The 13,961-nt window shown below is 32.7% G+C and overlaps 1 protein-coding gene across 3 annotated transcripts in view; it reads left to right on the top strand.

The window, feature by feature from the left end:
• Positions 1–13,961, top strand: part of AFG1L (AFG1 like ATPase) — a 244,364-nt gene that overhangs the window by 115,622 nt on the left and 114,781 nt on the right. For all 3 annotated transcript variants that reach the window (XM_066373529.1, XM_066373528.1, XM_066373527.1), the window contains exon 7: positions 579–637. In XM_066373529.1, the coding sequence (XP_066229626.1) occupies positions 579–637 (59 nt within the window). The remainder of the gene's footprint in view (positions 1–578; positions 638–13,961) is intronic.

Below are 13,961 nucleotides of genomic sequence, written 5' to 3'. Positions count from 1 at the left end.
ATATTAATCGGATTAAATTTACAGCCTTGTAAGAATGGAGTTTTAAGTTTTAAGGTAATTTTTTAAAAACAAATTGGTCTTACTGTCACTTACCTTAATGTTAAATATATAATTTTGATACAGATACACACAGTTCTCTCTATTGATGTATTTCTTAAAAGGCTAACCTTATTATACACTTTTAATTGTGCACTGGTAAGTTTTATTATATGTTGAGAAAAAGAGAATATAAATCCTTTTACAGTAAAATTCTATATATTCAAATATTAAATACTTGTAAATATGTCATTTTCTTATGTTGAGCTATTGTTTATGATCATTTGGGATATCTTCCAAATTTATTTATTACTTTTTATTATAGTTTTAATTTAATTTGATTGAATGCCCTTTGATCTTTGTGTTGTGTTTGTTAATAGTTTTTCTTATTAAGAATCATGAATATGTTAATTTTGGTTATTTTTTTCCCTCTTTTGCTTCTCAGCTTTTTTATCAGTAGGAAGCATTTTTTGTCAGGGTTAAACATAAACTAACTTAATGATTTACACTAAATAAAAAGGTAATATCAATTTTTCTTTCAGATCTATATAAAAATGGACTCCAAAGAGCTAACTTTGTTCCATTCATAGCTGTCCTGAAGGTATGGAAAATCACTGTGTTCACTGACTAATATAATGGTTGATAATCAAGGGCTTTTACAAGATTGCTATGGTATAACAATATTGTGACTTCAAGCAGAATTCATGTCGATATTTTGGTATTAGTAGTTAAAGACAATCAAGGAGAAAAATAAAACATTTTTATATAGCATTCATTAATGTATATACAGGAAAATTATAAAATATAGTCTAAATTATCTAACTGGAACATTTGACAGTTTGCATTTTATTAATTTTAATTTGAGATTTGCTCATAAATATTATAGTGAAATGTTTAAACTTATACATTGAGTTCTGAGAGAATGTTTAATATTCCTGTTTCTTTCAGATTAATGGACATTAACATGTTTCCCAGCTATTAATGTTGCTATTCTAGAGTAACATTATTACAAAAGTATTCTAATATATTTAAATGTGATTGCCATCAAGTTATCATGAAATTATGTCAAGTTGAGGCACATAAATAGTTTCAATATTTGTGTGTATCATCACTACATAGAGTTTAAAATAGTCTTCATTATAATATGATTAAGAATAAAATAATCTCCCTTTTCACTATTAATTTTAAGTATGTACTTTTACATGATTCAACAATTCCACATTTTAATTTTATTTTATAGCTTATTGAACTTATCAGGGTGACATTGGTCATTACGATTATATAGGTTTCAGGTATACAATTTTATAGTATCTTCTCTGTATATTACACTGTGTTCACAACCCCAAGTCAAGTCTCCTATCACTATCCTGTCTTTACTTTCCTCTACCTCCCCCAACCCCTTTCTCTCTGATAATTACACTTTGTCTATGAGTTGTTCTTTTGTTTAAACCCTTTGCCTTTTTCACCCAGCCCTCATAACCTTCTTTCCTCTGACAGATGTCAGTCTATTTTGTTTGTTAATTTTTTTCATTAGATTCCTCATGTAAGTGAAATAATAAAATATTGGTATTTTACTGACTGGCTTATTTCACTTAGCATAATAAGCTCCAGGCCTATCCATGCTGTTGCAAAGGGTATGATTTTCTTCTTTTTTATGGCTAAGTAGTGTGAATGTACCACTGCTTTTTTTCCACTCAGCTCCTGATGGGCACTCAGAATGTCTCCAGATCTTAACTATTGTAAATAATGCTACAATGAATGTAGGGGTATATATATTTTTTTGAATTAGTGTTTCGAATTTCTTCAGCTATAGTACCACTGGAATTACTGGGTCATAAGGCAGTTCCAATTAAAAATTTTTGAGGTAACTCCATACAGTATTCCACAGTGGCTGTGCCAATCTGCATTCCCACCATTTTCTCTACTTCCTTGACAATACTTGTTGTTTGTTGATTTATTATTGGTAATAGCCATTCTGACAGGTGTGAGGTGATATCTCATTGTGGTTTTAATTTGTATTTCTCTGATAATTAGTGATGTTGAGCATTTTTTCATGTCTATTGGCCATCTGTGTGTCTTCTTTAAAGAAGTGTCTATTCAGCCCTGGCCGGTTGGCTCAGCGGTAGAGCGTCGGCCTAGCGTGCGGAGGACCCAGGTTCGATTCCCGGCCAGGGCACACAGGAGAAGCGCCCATTTGCTTCTCCACCCCTCCGCCGCGCTTTCCTCTCTGTCTCTCTCTTCCCCTCCCGCAGCCAAGGCTCCATTGGAGCAAAGATGGCCCGGGCGCTGGGGATGGCTCCTTGGCCTCTGCCCCAGGCACTAGAGTGGCTCTGGTCGCAATATGGCGACGCCCAGGATGGGCAGAGCATCGCCCCCTGGTGGGCAGAGCGTCGCCCCATGGTGGGCGTGCCAGGTGGCTCCCGGTCGGGCGCATGCGGGAGTCTGTCTGACTGTCTCTCCCTGTTTCCAGCTTCAGAAAAATGAAAAAAAAAAAAAAATGAAAAAAAAAAAAAAAAGAAGTGTTTATTCAGATCCTTTGCCCATTTTTTAATTGAATTGTTTGTTTGGTGTTGAGTTTTGTAAGTTTTTTAGAATAAACTTTGGATATTAACCCCTTATCAGATGTATCATTGACGTATGTTTTCTCATTTAGTGGGTTGTATTTTCATATTGTTGATGGTTTCCTTTGCTGTGCAAAAAACATTTCAGGTTGATATAATCCAATTTGTTTATATTTTCTTTTATTTCCCTTGCTCAAGGAGATATATTAGAAAAAATATTACTACAAGAAATATCTTATATTTTACTGCCTATATTTCTTCTAGGATGTTTATGGTATCAAGTCTAACATTTAAGTCTTTAATACATTTTGAGTTTATTCTTGTATATGGTGTAAGAAGATCATCTAGTTTCATTGTTTTGCATGTGTCAGTCCAATTTTTCCACCTTTTTTTGAATAGACTAATCATTTATTGAGTAGACTATCTTTATTCTATCCTATCTTCTTGCCTTCATTGTCAAACATTAACTGAGCATAAAGGTGTGGGTTTATTTCTGGGCTGTCTATTCTGTTCCATTTATCTAAGTGTCTATTTTTATGCTAGTCCCATATTTTGATTACTATAGCCTGGTACTATAATTTGATATCAGGTAAAGTGATTCTTTCAACTTTGTTCTTTTTTTCTCTCTCAAGATTGCAGTGGCTATTCAGGGTTTATGTGGTTCCATATAAATTTTTGAAATATTTGTTCTAGTTCTATGAAATATGCTATTGATATCTTGATGGGAATCACATTGAATCTATAGATTGCTTTGGGTGGTATGAACATTTTAATGATGCTCAGTCTTCCTATCCTAGAATACAGTATATGGTTTTACTTATTTGTATCTTCTTCATTTTCTTTCCGCAATGTCTTATAATTTTGCTAGTACAGGTCTATTACCTCCTTGGTTAAATTTTTCTAAGTTTTTTTTTTTTTTCTATGCAATTGTGTTTATCGAGGACCTACTATGTGCAAAGTGCTACTTGAGGCATAATAGATAATATAATCATGAAGTAGACTATGTTTCTTGGTTTTCTTTTTTGCTTGAAAGTCATTTATAATCTAATTGGGCATACAATAAGTACATAAATGCCTGTAACAAAACAAAATATAATAACTACCAAAAAGAAGTATAATTATATGCCAAAATATAATTCCCATAATTCTTAGGTACATAATTTTTTCCAGTCCGTAATAACATCTGAAGAACAGTTGTCTTTAAAAAAAACAAAAAACTAAAACCTAAAAAAATTATAACCAAGAAGGAATAGTAAAAACATTTTATCTTCAAATAATCTAAAGATAGACAATTTTTCTGAAATACACTTTAGTTGCAGTTGTTATTGATACCAAGCTTTATTCCCTGTGCTACACTTAGGAGAATTCAAACATCTGTTTCTGGACCAATTTTAGGTTCCCAGGGGATTTTAATTTCTCTGAGATATTTATAGATATAGGGAAATGTACTTTTTGAAAATTACACTGTTAGTAATTTTTTCTCCTTTATATTCATATTCTGCATGTGGGGAGAAGGTAGATTTGCAGTGTTTTCTCCATGCCAGGAATCCAGTAATACAGTGTACATAGCTACCACTCTGTAAACAGTGAAGCTAAGAAAAATAGGTTCTGAAAATAGTATTTTCATGTAACATAAAATACACAAAATATAAAGAGAGGATGCTCACCGAATGAAACAAGTTAAAAGCTTCTCAGGAAACTTAGTAGCTGTATGTTTTTTTTAACCCAAACATTATTTTTGACCATTATATGTCATACATTCACATATAATAATAGCATTATTAATGTGCAACTAAATTGGCCAGATTGAATTTAAGTTTTTCCCTGTCCCACCCTTAATGTGTTTTTTAGAGAAGAAGGAAAACTAAATAGATGAATAATTCAAATTCAGAATTAAACAAGAACTGAGATAAATAATACACAATTTAAAATTGAACATGAACTGAAATTCCAGAAAACTAAATATCAGATTGGATGAGAAAAGATACAAAACATTTTATTTATTCAAAAGACTTTTCACATGTAATAAAACATCAGTCTAATGAAACATACACTAGGGCTGGTTTTCCTGGAGATTTTTTGGTGGTGTATAAACTTTCTGTTGTAAAACAAGATTATATTATATTAATTTAAATGATGTTTTGCCTATCCACTTATGTTAGTGTTATTCTTTCATTTTGGGCCATCTGAAAGAAATGTATAGCAGAAGTCAATCTTAAAACAAATAAAGGATCTTAATTTAATGAAAAGAGATTTTAAACAATATAAAAAATGTATTTTTGGAAAAATACAGTGTAAAATTCATTTTTCCTTTACATCCTCTTCTATAAACCAAGTAATAACAATCTTGTCATTCACTACAAGAACTTGTGATTTGTTGCTTGTAGTATTGGAAAATAACAAAAACATATATGCTATTAGTAAACAGTATTTTCATAAGATAGTATGAATGATGAGGAAGATTCATATGGTATTAAAAGCCACAGGTCCATCAACAGATGAATAAAAAAATATGATATGGTTATACAGTAAAATATTGTTCTACCATAAAAAGGTATGAAATTCTGACAGAAGCTACAGTATGGATGAACCTTAAAGACATGCTAGGTGAGTTAAGCCACATACAAAATGTCAAATATTATATGATTCCAAATTTAGAGGGAGAAGTATAAAATAGATGTTACCAGGGACTGGGGAATAGGGGAATGTGGAGTTACTGTTCTAGAGGAGTCAAGTCTCTGGGAAGATGAAAAAATTCTGGAAATGGAAAGTGGTGGTGGTTGCATTACATTATGAAAGTACTTACTGTGATTGAAATATTCACTTAAAAATGGTTAAAATGATATATTTTATGTTTTATATATTTTATTGTAATTTATAAAAAAAGAAAGAAAGAAAGCCACCGAACTGGAAAAGATACAGAGAATACTCGGGCACATTTCCTGTAGGAAGCATTCCTATACTAAATTCTTGAAAAAGGAAAAGCAGAACAAAATGAAACAAAAAACCCAATCCTTTCAAATAATTTCTACTGCCTTTTTTTTTTTTTTTTTTGCATTTTTCTGAAGCTGGAAACGGGGAGAGACAGTCAGACAGACTCCCGCATGCGCCCGACCGGGATCCACCCGGCACGCCCACCAGGGGCGACGCTCTGCCCACCAGGGGGCGATGCTCTGCCCATCCTGGGCGTCGCCATGTTGCGACCAGAGCCACTCCAGCGCCTGAGGCAGAGGCCACAGAGCCATCCCCAGCGCCCGGGCCATCTTTGCTCCAATGGAGCCTTGGCTGCGGGAGGGGAAGAGAGAGACAGAGAGGAAAGCGCGGCGGAGGGGTGGAGAAGCAAATGGGCGCTTCTCCTGTGTGCCCTGGCCGGGAATTGAACCCGGGTCCTCCGCACGCTAGGCCGACGCTCTACCGCTGAGCCTACCGGCCAGGGCCTACTGCCTTTTAAATAGAAAGTTTCTTGTTTTGCTCATACTTGACACTTTCTTTGTGTTTAAATTTAAAATTAAAAACTAATATAGAGACCTCTGCTTTTGCCTACAAACTGAAGGTAGACCTTTTAAAAAAGTAAAAAGCATTTTAGAATTGCAAGTTAAAGAATCAACACTGCTAAAAATAAAATCAGTGATAAAAAGACCAGACTTATGAAACAAATCAAACAAAAAGAATAGTCAGAGATAAAAGCTATTACAGAAAAGATACTATATGTGGAAAGCCGACAACAGAGATCAAACATTTACATAATTCGTATTTCTAAAACAGAGAACATAAAGATAAAATAGAATAATACATTTTTCTGGTACATAACTAAACTTAAGGATAAAGAAAGAATCTTACAATTACATAGAAGAAAAATCAATGGGAAAAAAAAATCAAGCTGGACTGACTTATATACCACAAGTATACTAGAATAGGATAGGATGGGATAGAATAGAATAGAATAGAATAGAATGCAATGCAATGCAATACTTTTTACTATATTAAATTAAGAAATAAAATTAAAATAAGTAAGATGTGCCCTATTATCACCTAAGCAGTCATGAAACAGTCATAAAACTCTAAGGTTGAGGATTATATTTTTGAATATATGGTAATTTAATAATTATAGTCCTTATGAAATTTTCTGAACAAACTACTTTAACATTTTATACCACCAGTCACAATTAATAACATAGCCTGACCAGGCGGTGGCACAGTGGATAGAGCATCAGACTGGGATACAGAGGACCCAGGTTCGAAACCCGAGGTCGCGGGCTTGAACACGTATGGGTTCACCAGCTTGAGCGCAAGGCGACTGGCTTGAGTGTGGGATCATAGACATGACCCCATGGTCACTGGCTTGAGCCCAAAGGTCCCTGTCTTGGAGCCCAAGGTCGCTGGCTTGAGCCCAATGTCACTGGCTTGAGACCAAGGTCGCTGGCTCGAGCCCAAGGTTGCTGGCTTGACCAGGGGGTCTCTTGTTCTGCTGTAACCTCCCCCCCCCCCCCCCCCCCGTCAAGGCACATATTAGAAAGTAATCAATGAACAACTGAGACAAAAGAGCCGCAACAAAGAATTGATGCTTCTCATCTCTCTCCCTTTCTGTCCCTATCTGTCCCTCTCTCTGCCTCTCTGTCTCTGTCACACACACAAAAAATTAATAACATAAATTAGATATTATATTGTACAAAAACATTGGTGGTGGCCATTGATTCTGATTAAATGTCTTATTCTGGTCTGTAAGTCAGACAATAAAAATTGATTTCAGAAGTGTGAACTTCTATAATTGAGTTACGTAACTACCGAATGCTAAAAAGCATAGTGATGGAAATCATGTGTCAGCAAATATTTCATTAGTATACATTGGAGAAAGTAGTATTTTAAGAGCTTGCTGAATAAATAGTTGATACAAAGGAAAAAGCTTGGTGAACCAAAAAACAAGAGGGTGAAATTAGTATCAATTTCAAATAATTCAGTAACTTGAGAAATATCAGCTTTGTTAGGATCAACTTTCTTAGAAATATCTTAAATTTTACACATTTAAAAAAGGATAACATCTTAAATGTATATTCATTGAATAATATACATTGAACATAACCTCATTATGTTGTGAATATTATTTTAAGTTATTGTGGTTGAAAGGAAAAGAGGAACTATTAATATTTTGATCAGGATAGTTTCTTAGATTAATTGAACTGACTACTATTATTGGTTTTCTTGATAAATGGATAGCCTGCCAAGCATTGCTATTCTCGTCTGATCAATTTTCAGCAATCCATGATATTTTGAACAATTGATTTGTTTTTGTATAAAAATCTATCTGTTCATTCTATCACACTTACTTGGCCATTTTGTTTGATTCATTCCATAATGAACACTGAAAGAGATAAATGCTATTCATAATTTTTAGAATATAAAAAGAATTCTCCATGTGAATTTCATTAACTTTCTTTTTATGATTTTCTTAATCTCTTTAAAAGTATGGACAAATCTAAAATAATTGTCCTATGAGAAATGTTCTTGTGCAATATTAATATTGTATGCAGTGTTTTTGCCATCCAGTGATAGTTTCTATTATCAGTAATGCAGCACTTTAACTCTCATTCACAATAACATTTTAGCAAGCTATCTTTTTTAAGTTTTTAAAAAAATTCCTTTTAAAATTAAATTAGGTGATTAATAGATTACTGAAATGATAGTGGTAAGATGGTAAAAAATAACTGACAAGGCATTCTATGGTATAATTTTCTCTTCGATGAATGCCAGTTAGATGAGGAAATTAGAGAAAAATAGAATAGTAGCATTAACTCTTACAAGTATGAATTTTCTTTTTCCTGATAAAGAGTGGTTCATTTGGAAAACATCATAATCTGATTTGGTTTAACATATGTTGGGTTTAAATATGCACTATATAAAAATACTTTATAATCTAAGGTAATAACAGTTTTGTTATTATTACTACTATTTTTAAGAATATTTGCTTAATGTTCAAGTAATGGCTTCATCTCTTCTACTTAGTTATGAATGTTTTTCAACTCTTATGTATCCTTTCTCTAAAACTTAAAAAGCTATCTTATTAGCCTTTATGTTTTTGTTTCCTGAGGAATTTTTTCAAAGAAATGTTACACATATAGTGAATTCTTTGAAAATATTCCCATGATGTGATCTCTAGTTATAAACTTTAGAGAAATTGTTTATAACCCTTAAATAAAATGCTTTACTGTTTAGCATTTGTCCAAACCATCAGCATTAGGATTTATAGACTTGTTAAATGTGTATTTGCCTTTTTTTTTTTCTGAAGCAATTTTTACTTCATTGGTGAAATTGATTTGTCAGTTTGTTATAGCTTTCGATACTAGAGTCTTCACTGGGCTAAATAATCTGAATCGGTCTTTGAGGTCAGTGTCAGTGCCACTGACCTGCACGGTATTGTCACCTGAGCCAGCCTAGCAGGGATTAAGCCTTGTTAGTGTGATGCATTAGCTTTTTAATACTTAAGATCGAAAGAAGCAAAAGACAGAACAAAAGTAGTAGACCGAATTCCTGAATTGAAAAGAGTTGTGGCTTTCCCCCACAAACCACTGAAGTGTTCATTTGAATTACGGTAATTAATATATTAAAGTATAAAAATGAGTATTTTTCTTGTAAAACATTCCTATAATTACCAAATTTTAGGCTAAATAAATTAAAGCATATATATTTTCATAAACTGATCCATTTCATATATGTTTGAGAAAATGTATATATTTAAGAAAATTGGCTATAGTAATAGACATTAAACTTTGTGATTGTTTTTTTGTACAGTGTTCTTGAAATTATTAAATGTTTAGAATAAAAATTGTGATGTGGATTTAAAATATAATTCTTGTTTTTCTTCATACTGGAATACACATCAAGTATTAGCCAGGAATTATGTATGGAAAATTAATTTTAGGCATATGCCTTTTAAAATAATATTTTTTAGTTGTCTTATATAAAATGAAAATAAAAATTTCCCATGAAATATATTCATTATAATCTGTATTTATATCAATTATATATTTGTATCAAACTGGAATATAGCAAGCTATTGCTTATATGTAAAATATGTGTTATTTAAGTCTTAAATTCTTTTCCCTTAGAATAATAGTTATTTTGGGTTAAATTATAAAAACTCAATTCTTTGATGACAAAATGGCTTAAAGGAAGTGTGTCTTAAATATGAATTAGTTGTTTGTTTGACTCACAAGATAAATTAGTTTAATTACACGTGGCAATTTTCTTGGCTAGTGATGTAATGTGAAATAAAATTCTCCCTTTCCCCTCTCTGAAAACTCAAGCCAATTAATAGAACTTTTAAGCTCTTTGTCATAGGCCACCATGAAGGTCTGCAGAGAAGAACTTTAATCCAATAAACATTTCATTTAGATCATGAAAAGAAAGCATGAGGAGAAGCTCCTGCATGAGAGTGTGTTACTATGATTCTAACCATGAAGAGATGTGAAGAATTTGCCAAATTAACCAAGAGGTCCTCATATTTGAAGCATAAATGTGTCAAAACTAACAGAATAATTATTTAATTTGCTTGAACTCTATATTGAGGAAACTCTAAAAAGCCACAACGGTTTTCTTCAAAGCCTTCACTGTTGAGCTGGATGGACAGGGCAAAGGGAGGTTGTGAGAAATCCAGATAGCAAATAACACTGGCCGAAGCTGGTCAGAAAAGGGAATAGATAATTAGACGTAATTAGCGTGTATGAATTGTTGTCTCTCTGCCCTTAGCTTGAAAAATTTTTGAAAAAAAACCCCTAGTGGTGAAAATCCTTTGATGTAGGAAGAGTCATTGTGGCTTGGCAGCATAAAGGCAGTGTTTTATACTTCTTACATAATGGTTGTGGTACAGAAAGAGTGAATGGACTGCACCCCAATGTCTGCTGTATAGCAAGGAATTCTGGATTCTCTTGAAACAAAATGCATCACAAGTTTTCAGTTGTTAGTAATGAGGTAGCAGACCTCATCAGTGCTCGGGGAAACCATCTTTAGCTTTTGTTTAAATCTTAATCACAGTTTTTTTTCTTTCTGGGAAATCTGTTTTCTTAAATCAACACTTCTCCCCCCACCCCTTATTTTTGCTTGCACCTCCAATAAGAGAAAGGAATAACGATCGAGAAAGCTAAAGAGAAGAGTTAAACAAAGATTATCACACAAAAGACATGCATCTTTGTGCTTTAATTCCATATGAAAAGATGCTTGCTATATTCCTTTTTGTCTCAGATCAGTAGCATTCTAATAAAGTTATTTTGTAATAAAATGTGCAAGAAAACATACAAGGAATGATTTTTAGATTGATTTTTGAAAGAACTTATTTTCAATTGAAATTACACAAAGGAAAGATGTTCCTATCTCACTGTAGTTAAGTTTTTAAGTGGAAATCAGTGTGGTTAAAAATATTACTAAGTAGATTTACCTTAAACTTTACTTATTTTGAATGACATAGTAACAATTCAAACTAGGTAATCTTAGCTCTGTGTGGATACACTGCTATAGGGAAAACAAGAAATTATTTTTGAGAAAGCATTGTATTTAGTTTAAAAATTTCTAAGACCTGAAACAATAAATAACCTAAACTACAGTATCAATTGATTCTGATAGTTAAATTATGTTCATTGGGATTAAAATATTTTTTAGAAATAGAAATTAGGTATTTCAAAACTCTAAAGTAAATCACATATTTTTTTGTGGGGGGGGCTAAAACAGTTTACATATTCTTTTCAATATCAAAATAGTATCCATGTTATATTTCTAATGAATTTTCACCCTCTTCTATCAGCTGTTTTGGAGATATATATATATATTTAAAATATTCCCTTCACATACTTAAGTGTTCAGATTTCCTTCTAATTACTATTCTTGATATATTTTAATTATAAGACTTTCTGCAGTAGTCATCAGTGATCCATTCCTTAATGTATAATAATCTATGAATCTATTTTTGTAAGTGTTGCTTTACTTTAGAATATTTTTATTCTGACATTTTGATTCTGGATAGATTTCTTTCCAGCCACAATGCTCTGCGATGCTTCTGGCTACTTAACCCATTTTGCATATTGTGCCATTTGTAGAATAAAGTAGGCTTTTATACTGGAAGTTGATTTAAACTCTGAAAGGCAACACCTGAACATCTCACAAAACTGGATAATTAAGACTGATTGTGTTTTTCAGGTATAGGTCACAGGAAATTCATTTAGGGTAAAGTATGTACAAAGCTAAGAAATATGCAGATTTTCTGTTGTAGGATTGTGTAAAAATTATTTACAGTTAATACTTGCATAAAGGTTAGAAAGGTTGATGAAGTGATATTTAGTTTTGCTTTACTATTCACTGCATGTCAGAATGTAATTATGACTGATTCATGAAACTGTCTTAGAAACGAACCATCTTTATTAAAATGCTGATCAAGATAAGAGCTGACAGTAATAAAGAATAGAACATTTTAGTCTTGTTGCTTTTGAATGATTGCTAATTACCCCAGAGGTCATGTATAGTGCTCAGTAGGATTCATTGACATTATTTAAGTCTGCTGTTTCAACAACATCTGAGCATGAAGACACAAACTCTGTGCACATTGAACAATAGTTTGGCCAAGTTTTTGAGGCTTCAAGACAGCCAAGAAATCTTTTTCTGCTATAGTGAACTTAGCTTTTCTTTCTCAAAATTATAGTATATATATTAGGGGTTCTTGGTACAAAATTCTTTGTATATTTTTACTTTTGATTATATCCACACTTCCCATTTTTAAGTTTGTGTTAAATAGTATATATATATACATAGGTTGTTAAAACAATGTCCTCTTCAAATATATACACAAACATAAAATTAATAAGAACAAAATGTGGTTTGGCACTTAAAATCCATAGAAAAGACTTCTTAATATATACTCATACTATCAGTAGTTAATATTCAACTTGTTTTTTTTTAATTGACTTTATTGGGGTGATCACTGGTTAGCAGAATAATACAAGTTTCAGGTGCCCAATTCTACGACACACTGCTATACACTGTATTGTGTGGTCACCCCCCAAGTCAAGTCTTTGTCCATCACCATTCATCCCTCCTGTACCCTTGTCTACCTCCCCTCATTTCCCCACAGCAATTATCACAGTGTTGTCTGTGCCCATAAGGTTTTTTCCTTTGGGTTTTTTTTTGTCCTTATTTGCTCAATCCTTCCTTCAATTTGTTTTTGTTTTTATTAAATGTGAACTTTGTAATTTATCTCTAAAGACATGTAGAAGTCCTTCCTCAGCCAATAGAGAATAATGATTGCTAGGATTCATATAGTATAAGGTCTACTGGAAAGTTCTGTCTGTTTTTGGAATAAAACAAAATACAAATTTTTCTTACCATCAATAAACTTTATTAAATAATATATTATATTTCCACACCAATCCTATCTTCCGAATATGGTCCGAAATGGTTTGCTGAGCTGAATTAAGCCTTTCTGCGATCTCCGATGTTGTCAGAAAAGGATCTTGCTCCAACATGGTCTTAACAACATCGTCATTGATCAAAGATGGTCGCCCAGAATGTGGCTTATCAGAAAGGTCGAAATCACCTGTTTCGAATTTTTCGAACCGTCTTCTGCATGTCCTATCAGAAACTGTACCTTCACCAAACACTTTCAATAAATTTCTACATGCATCTGTAGCATTTCTTCCTTGTTGAAATTCGTATACAATACAGTGGCGTAAATGAACTTTATCAGTAGCCATGGGTACACTATCGCTTCACACATAAGACTAACGTGAATCAACTTTGTTTTAGTTAATTTGCTACGTCAGTATGTATACATTAAGTGATAAAAATAGAGAGGCACACATGTGCCAAATAAACATGTGCTTACGTGTCGAAACTTGTTGTGATAGAAATGGACAGAACTTTCTGGTAGACCTTATATAATGATACAATTGATTAACTGAATAAACTCTGACATACTGTCTAAAATAACATAAATCTTTAAAATTCTTAGCAACTGAAAGTGGAAGCAACTGCACAGTTTTATCACACATGTGTATGTGGCTTCCATGATGCAGCAGGAGAAGACGGCTAAGAGGACGGTTCTGGCCCTGTCACGGGCTTTGGGCAAATCTCTTAAATCTGCTTGCGTTTACATTTCTTTTTCATCTGCAAATGATAGGATTCAACTCCAAGATGGTTAAGGTTCTTATTATACTATGAATTTTCAAAAAGACTGTTTTAGAAGTTTACTTGTAAATTATTTCTTTAAAACTGTGATAGATTTCCCCTTAAACATTGTTCTAAATGTGGTGTTAAGGTCCTAGACTAGCTACTCTACAAAAGCCTAATTGCCCCAAGTAGCTCAAATATTATATATACCTTTGTAAT

The sequence above is a fragment of the Saccopteryx leptura genome, chromosome 3 (genome assembly GCF_036850995.1).
Source record: "Saccopteryx leptura isolate mSacLep1 chromosome 3, mSacLep1_pri_phased_curated, whole genome shotgun sequence".
Classification (NCBI taxonomy): Eukaryota; Metazoa; Chordata; class Mammalia; order Chiroptera; family Emballonuridae; genus Saccopteryx; species Saccopteryx leptura.
This window is presented reverse-complemented; position numbering and strand designations above follow the sequence as displayed.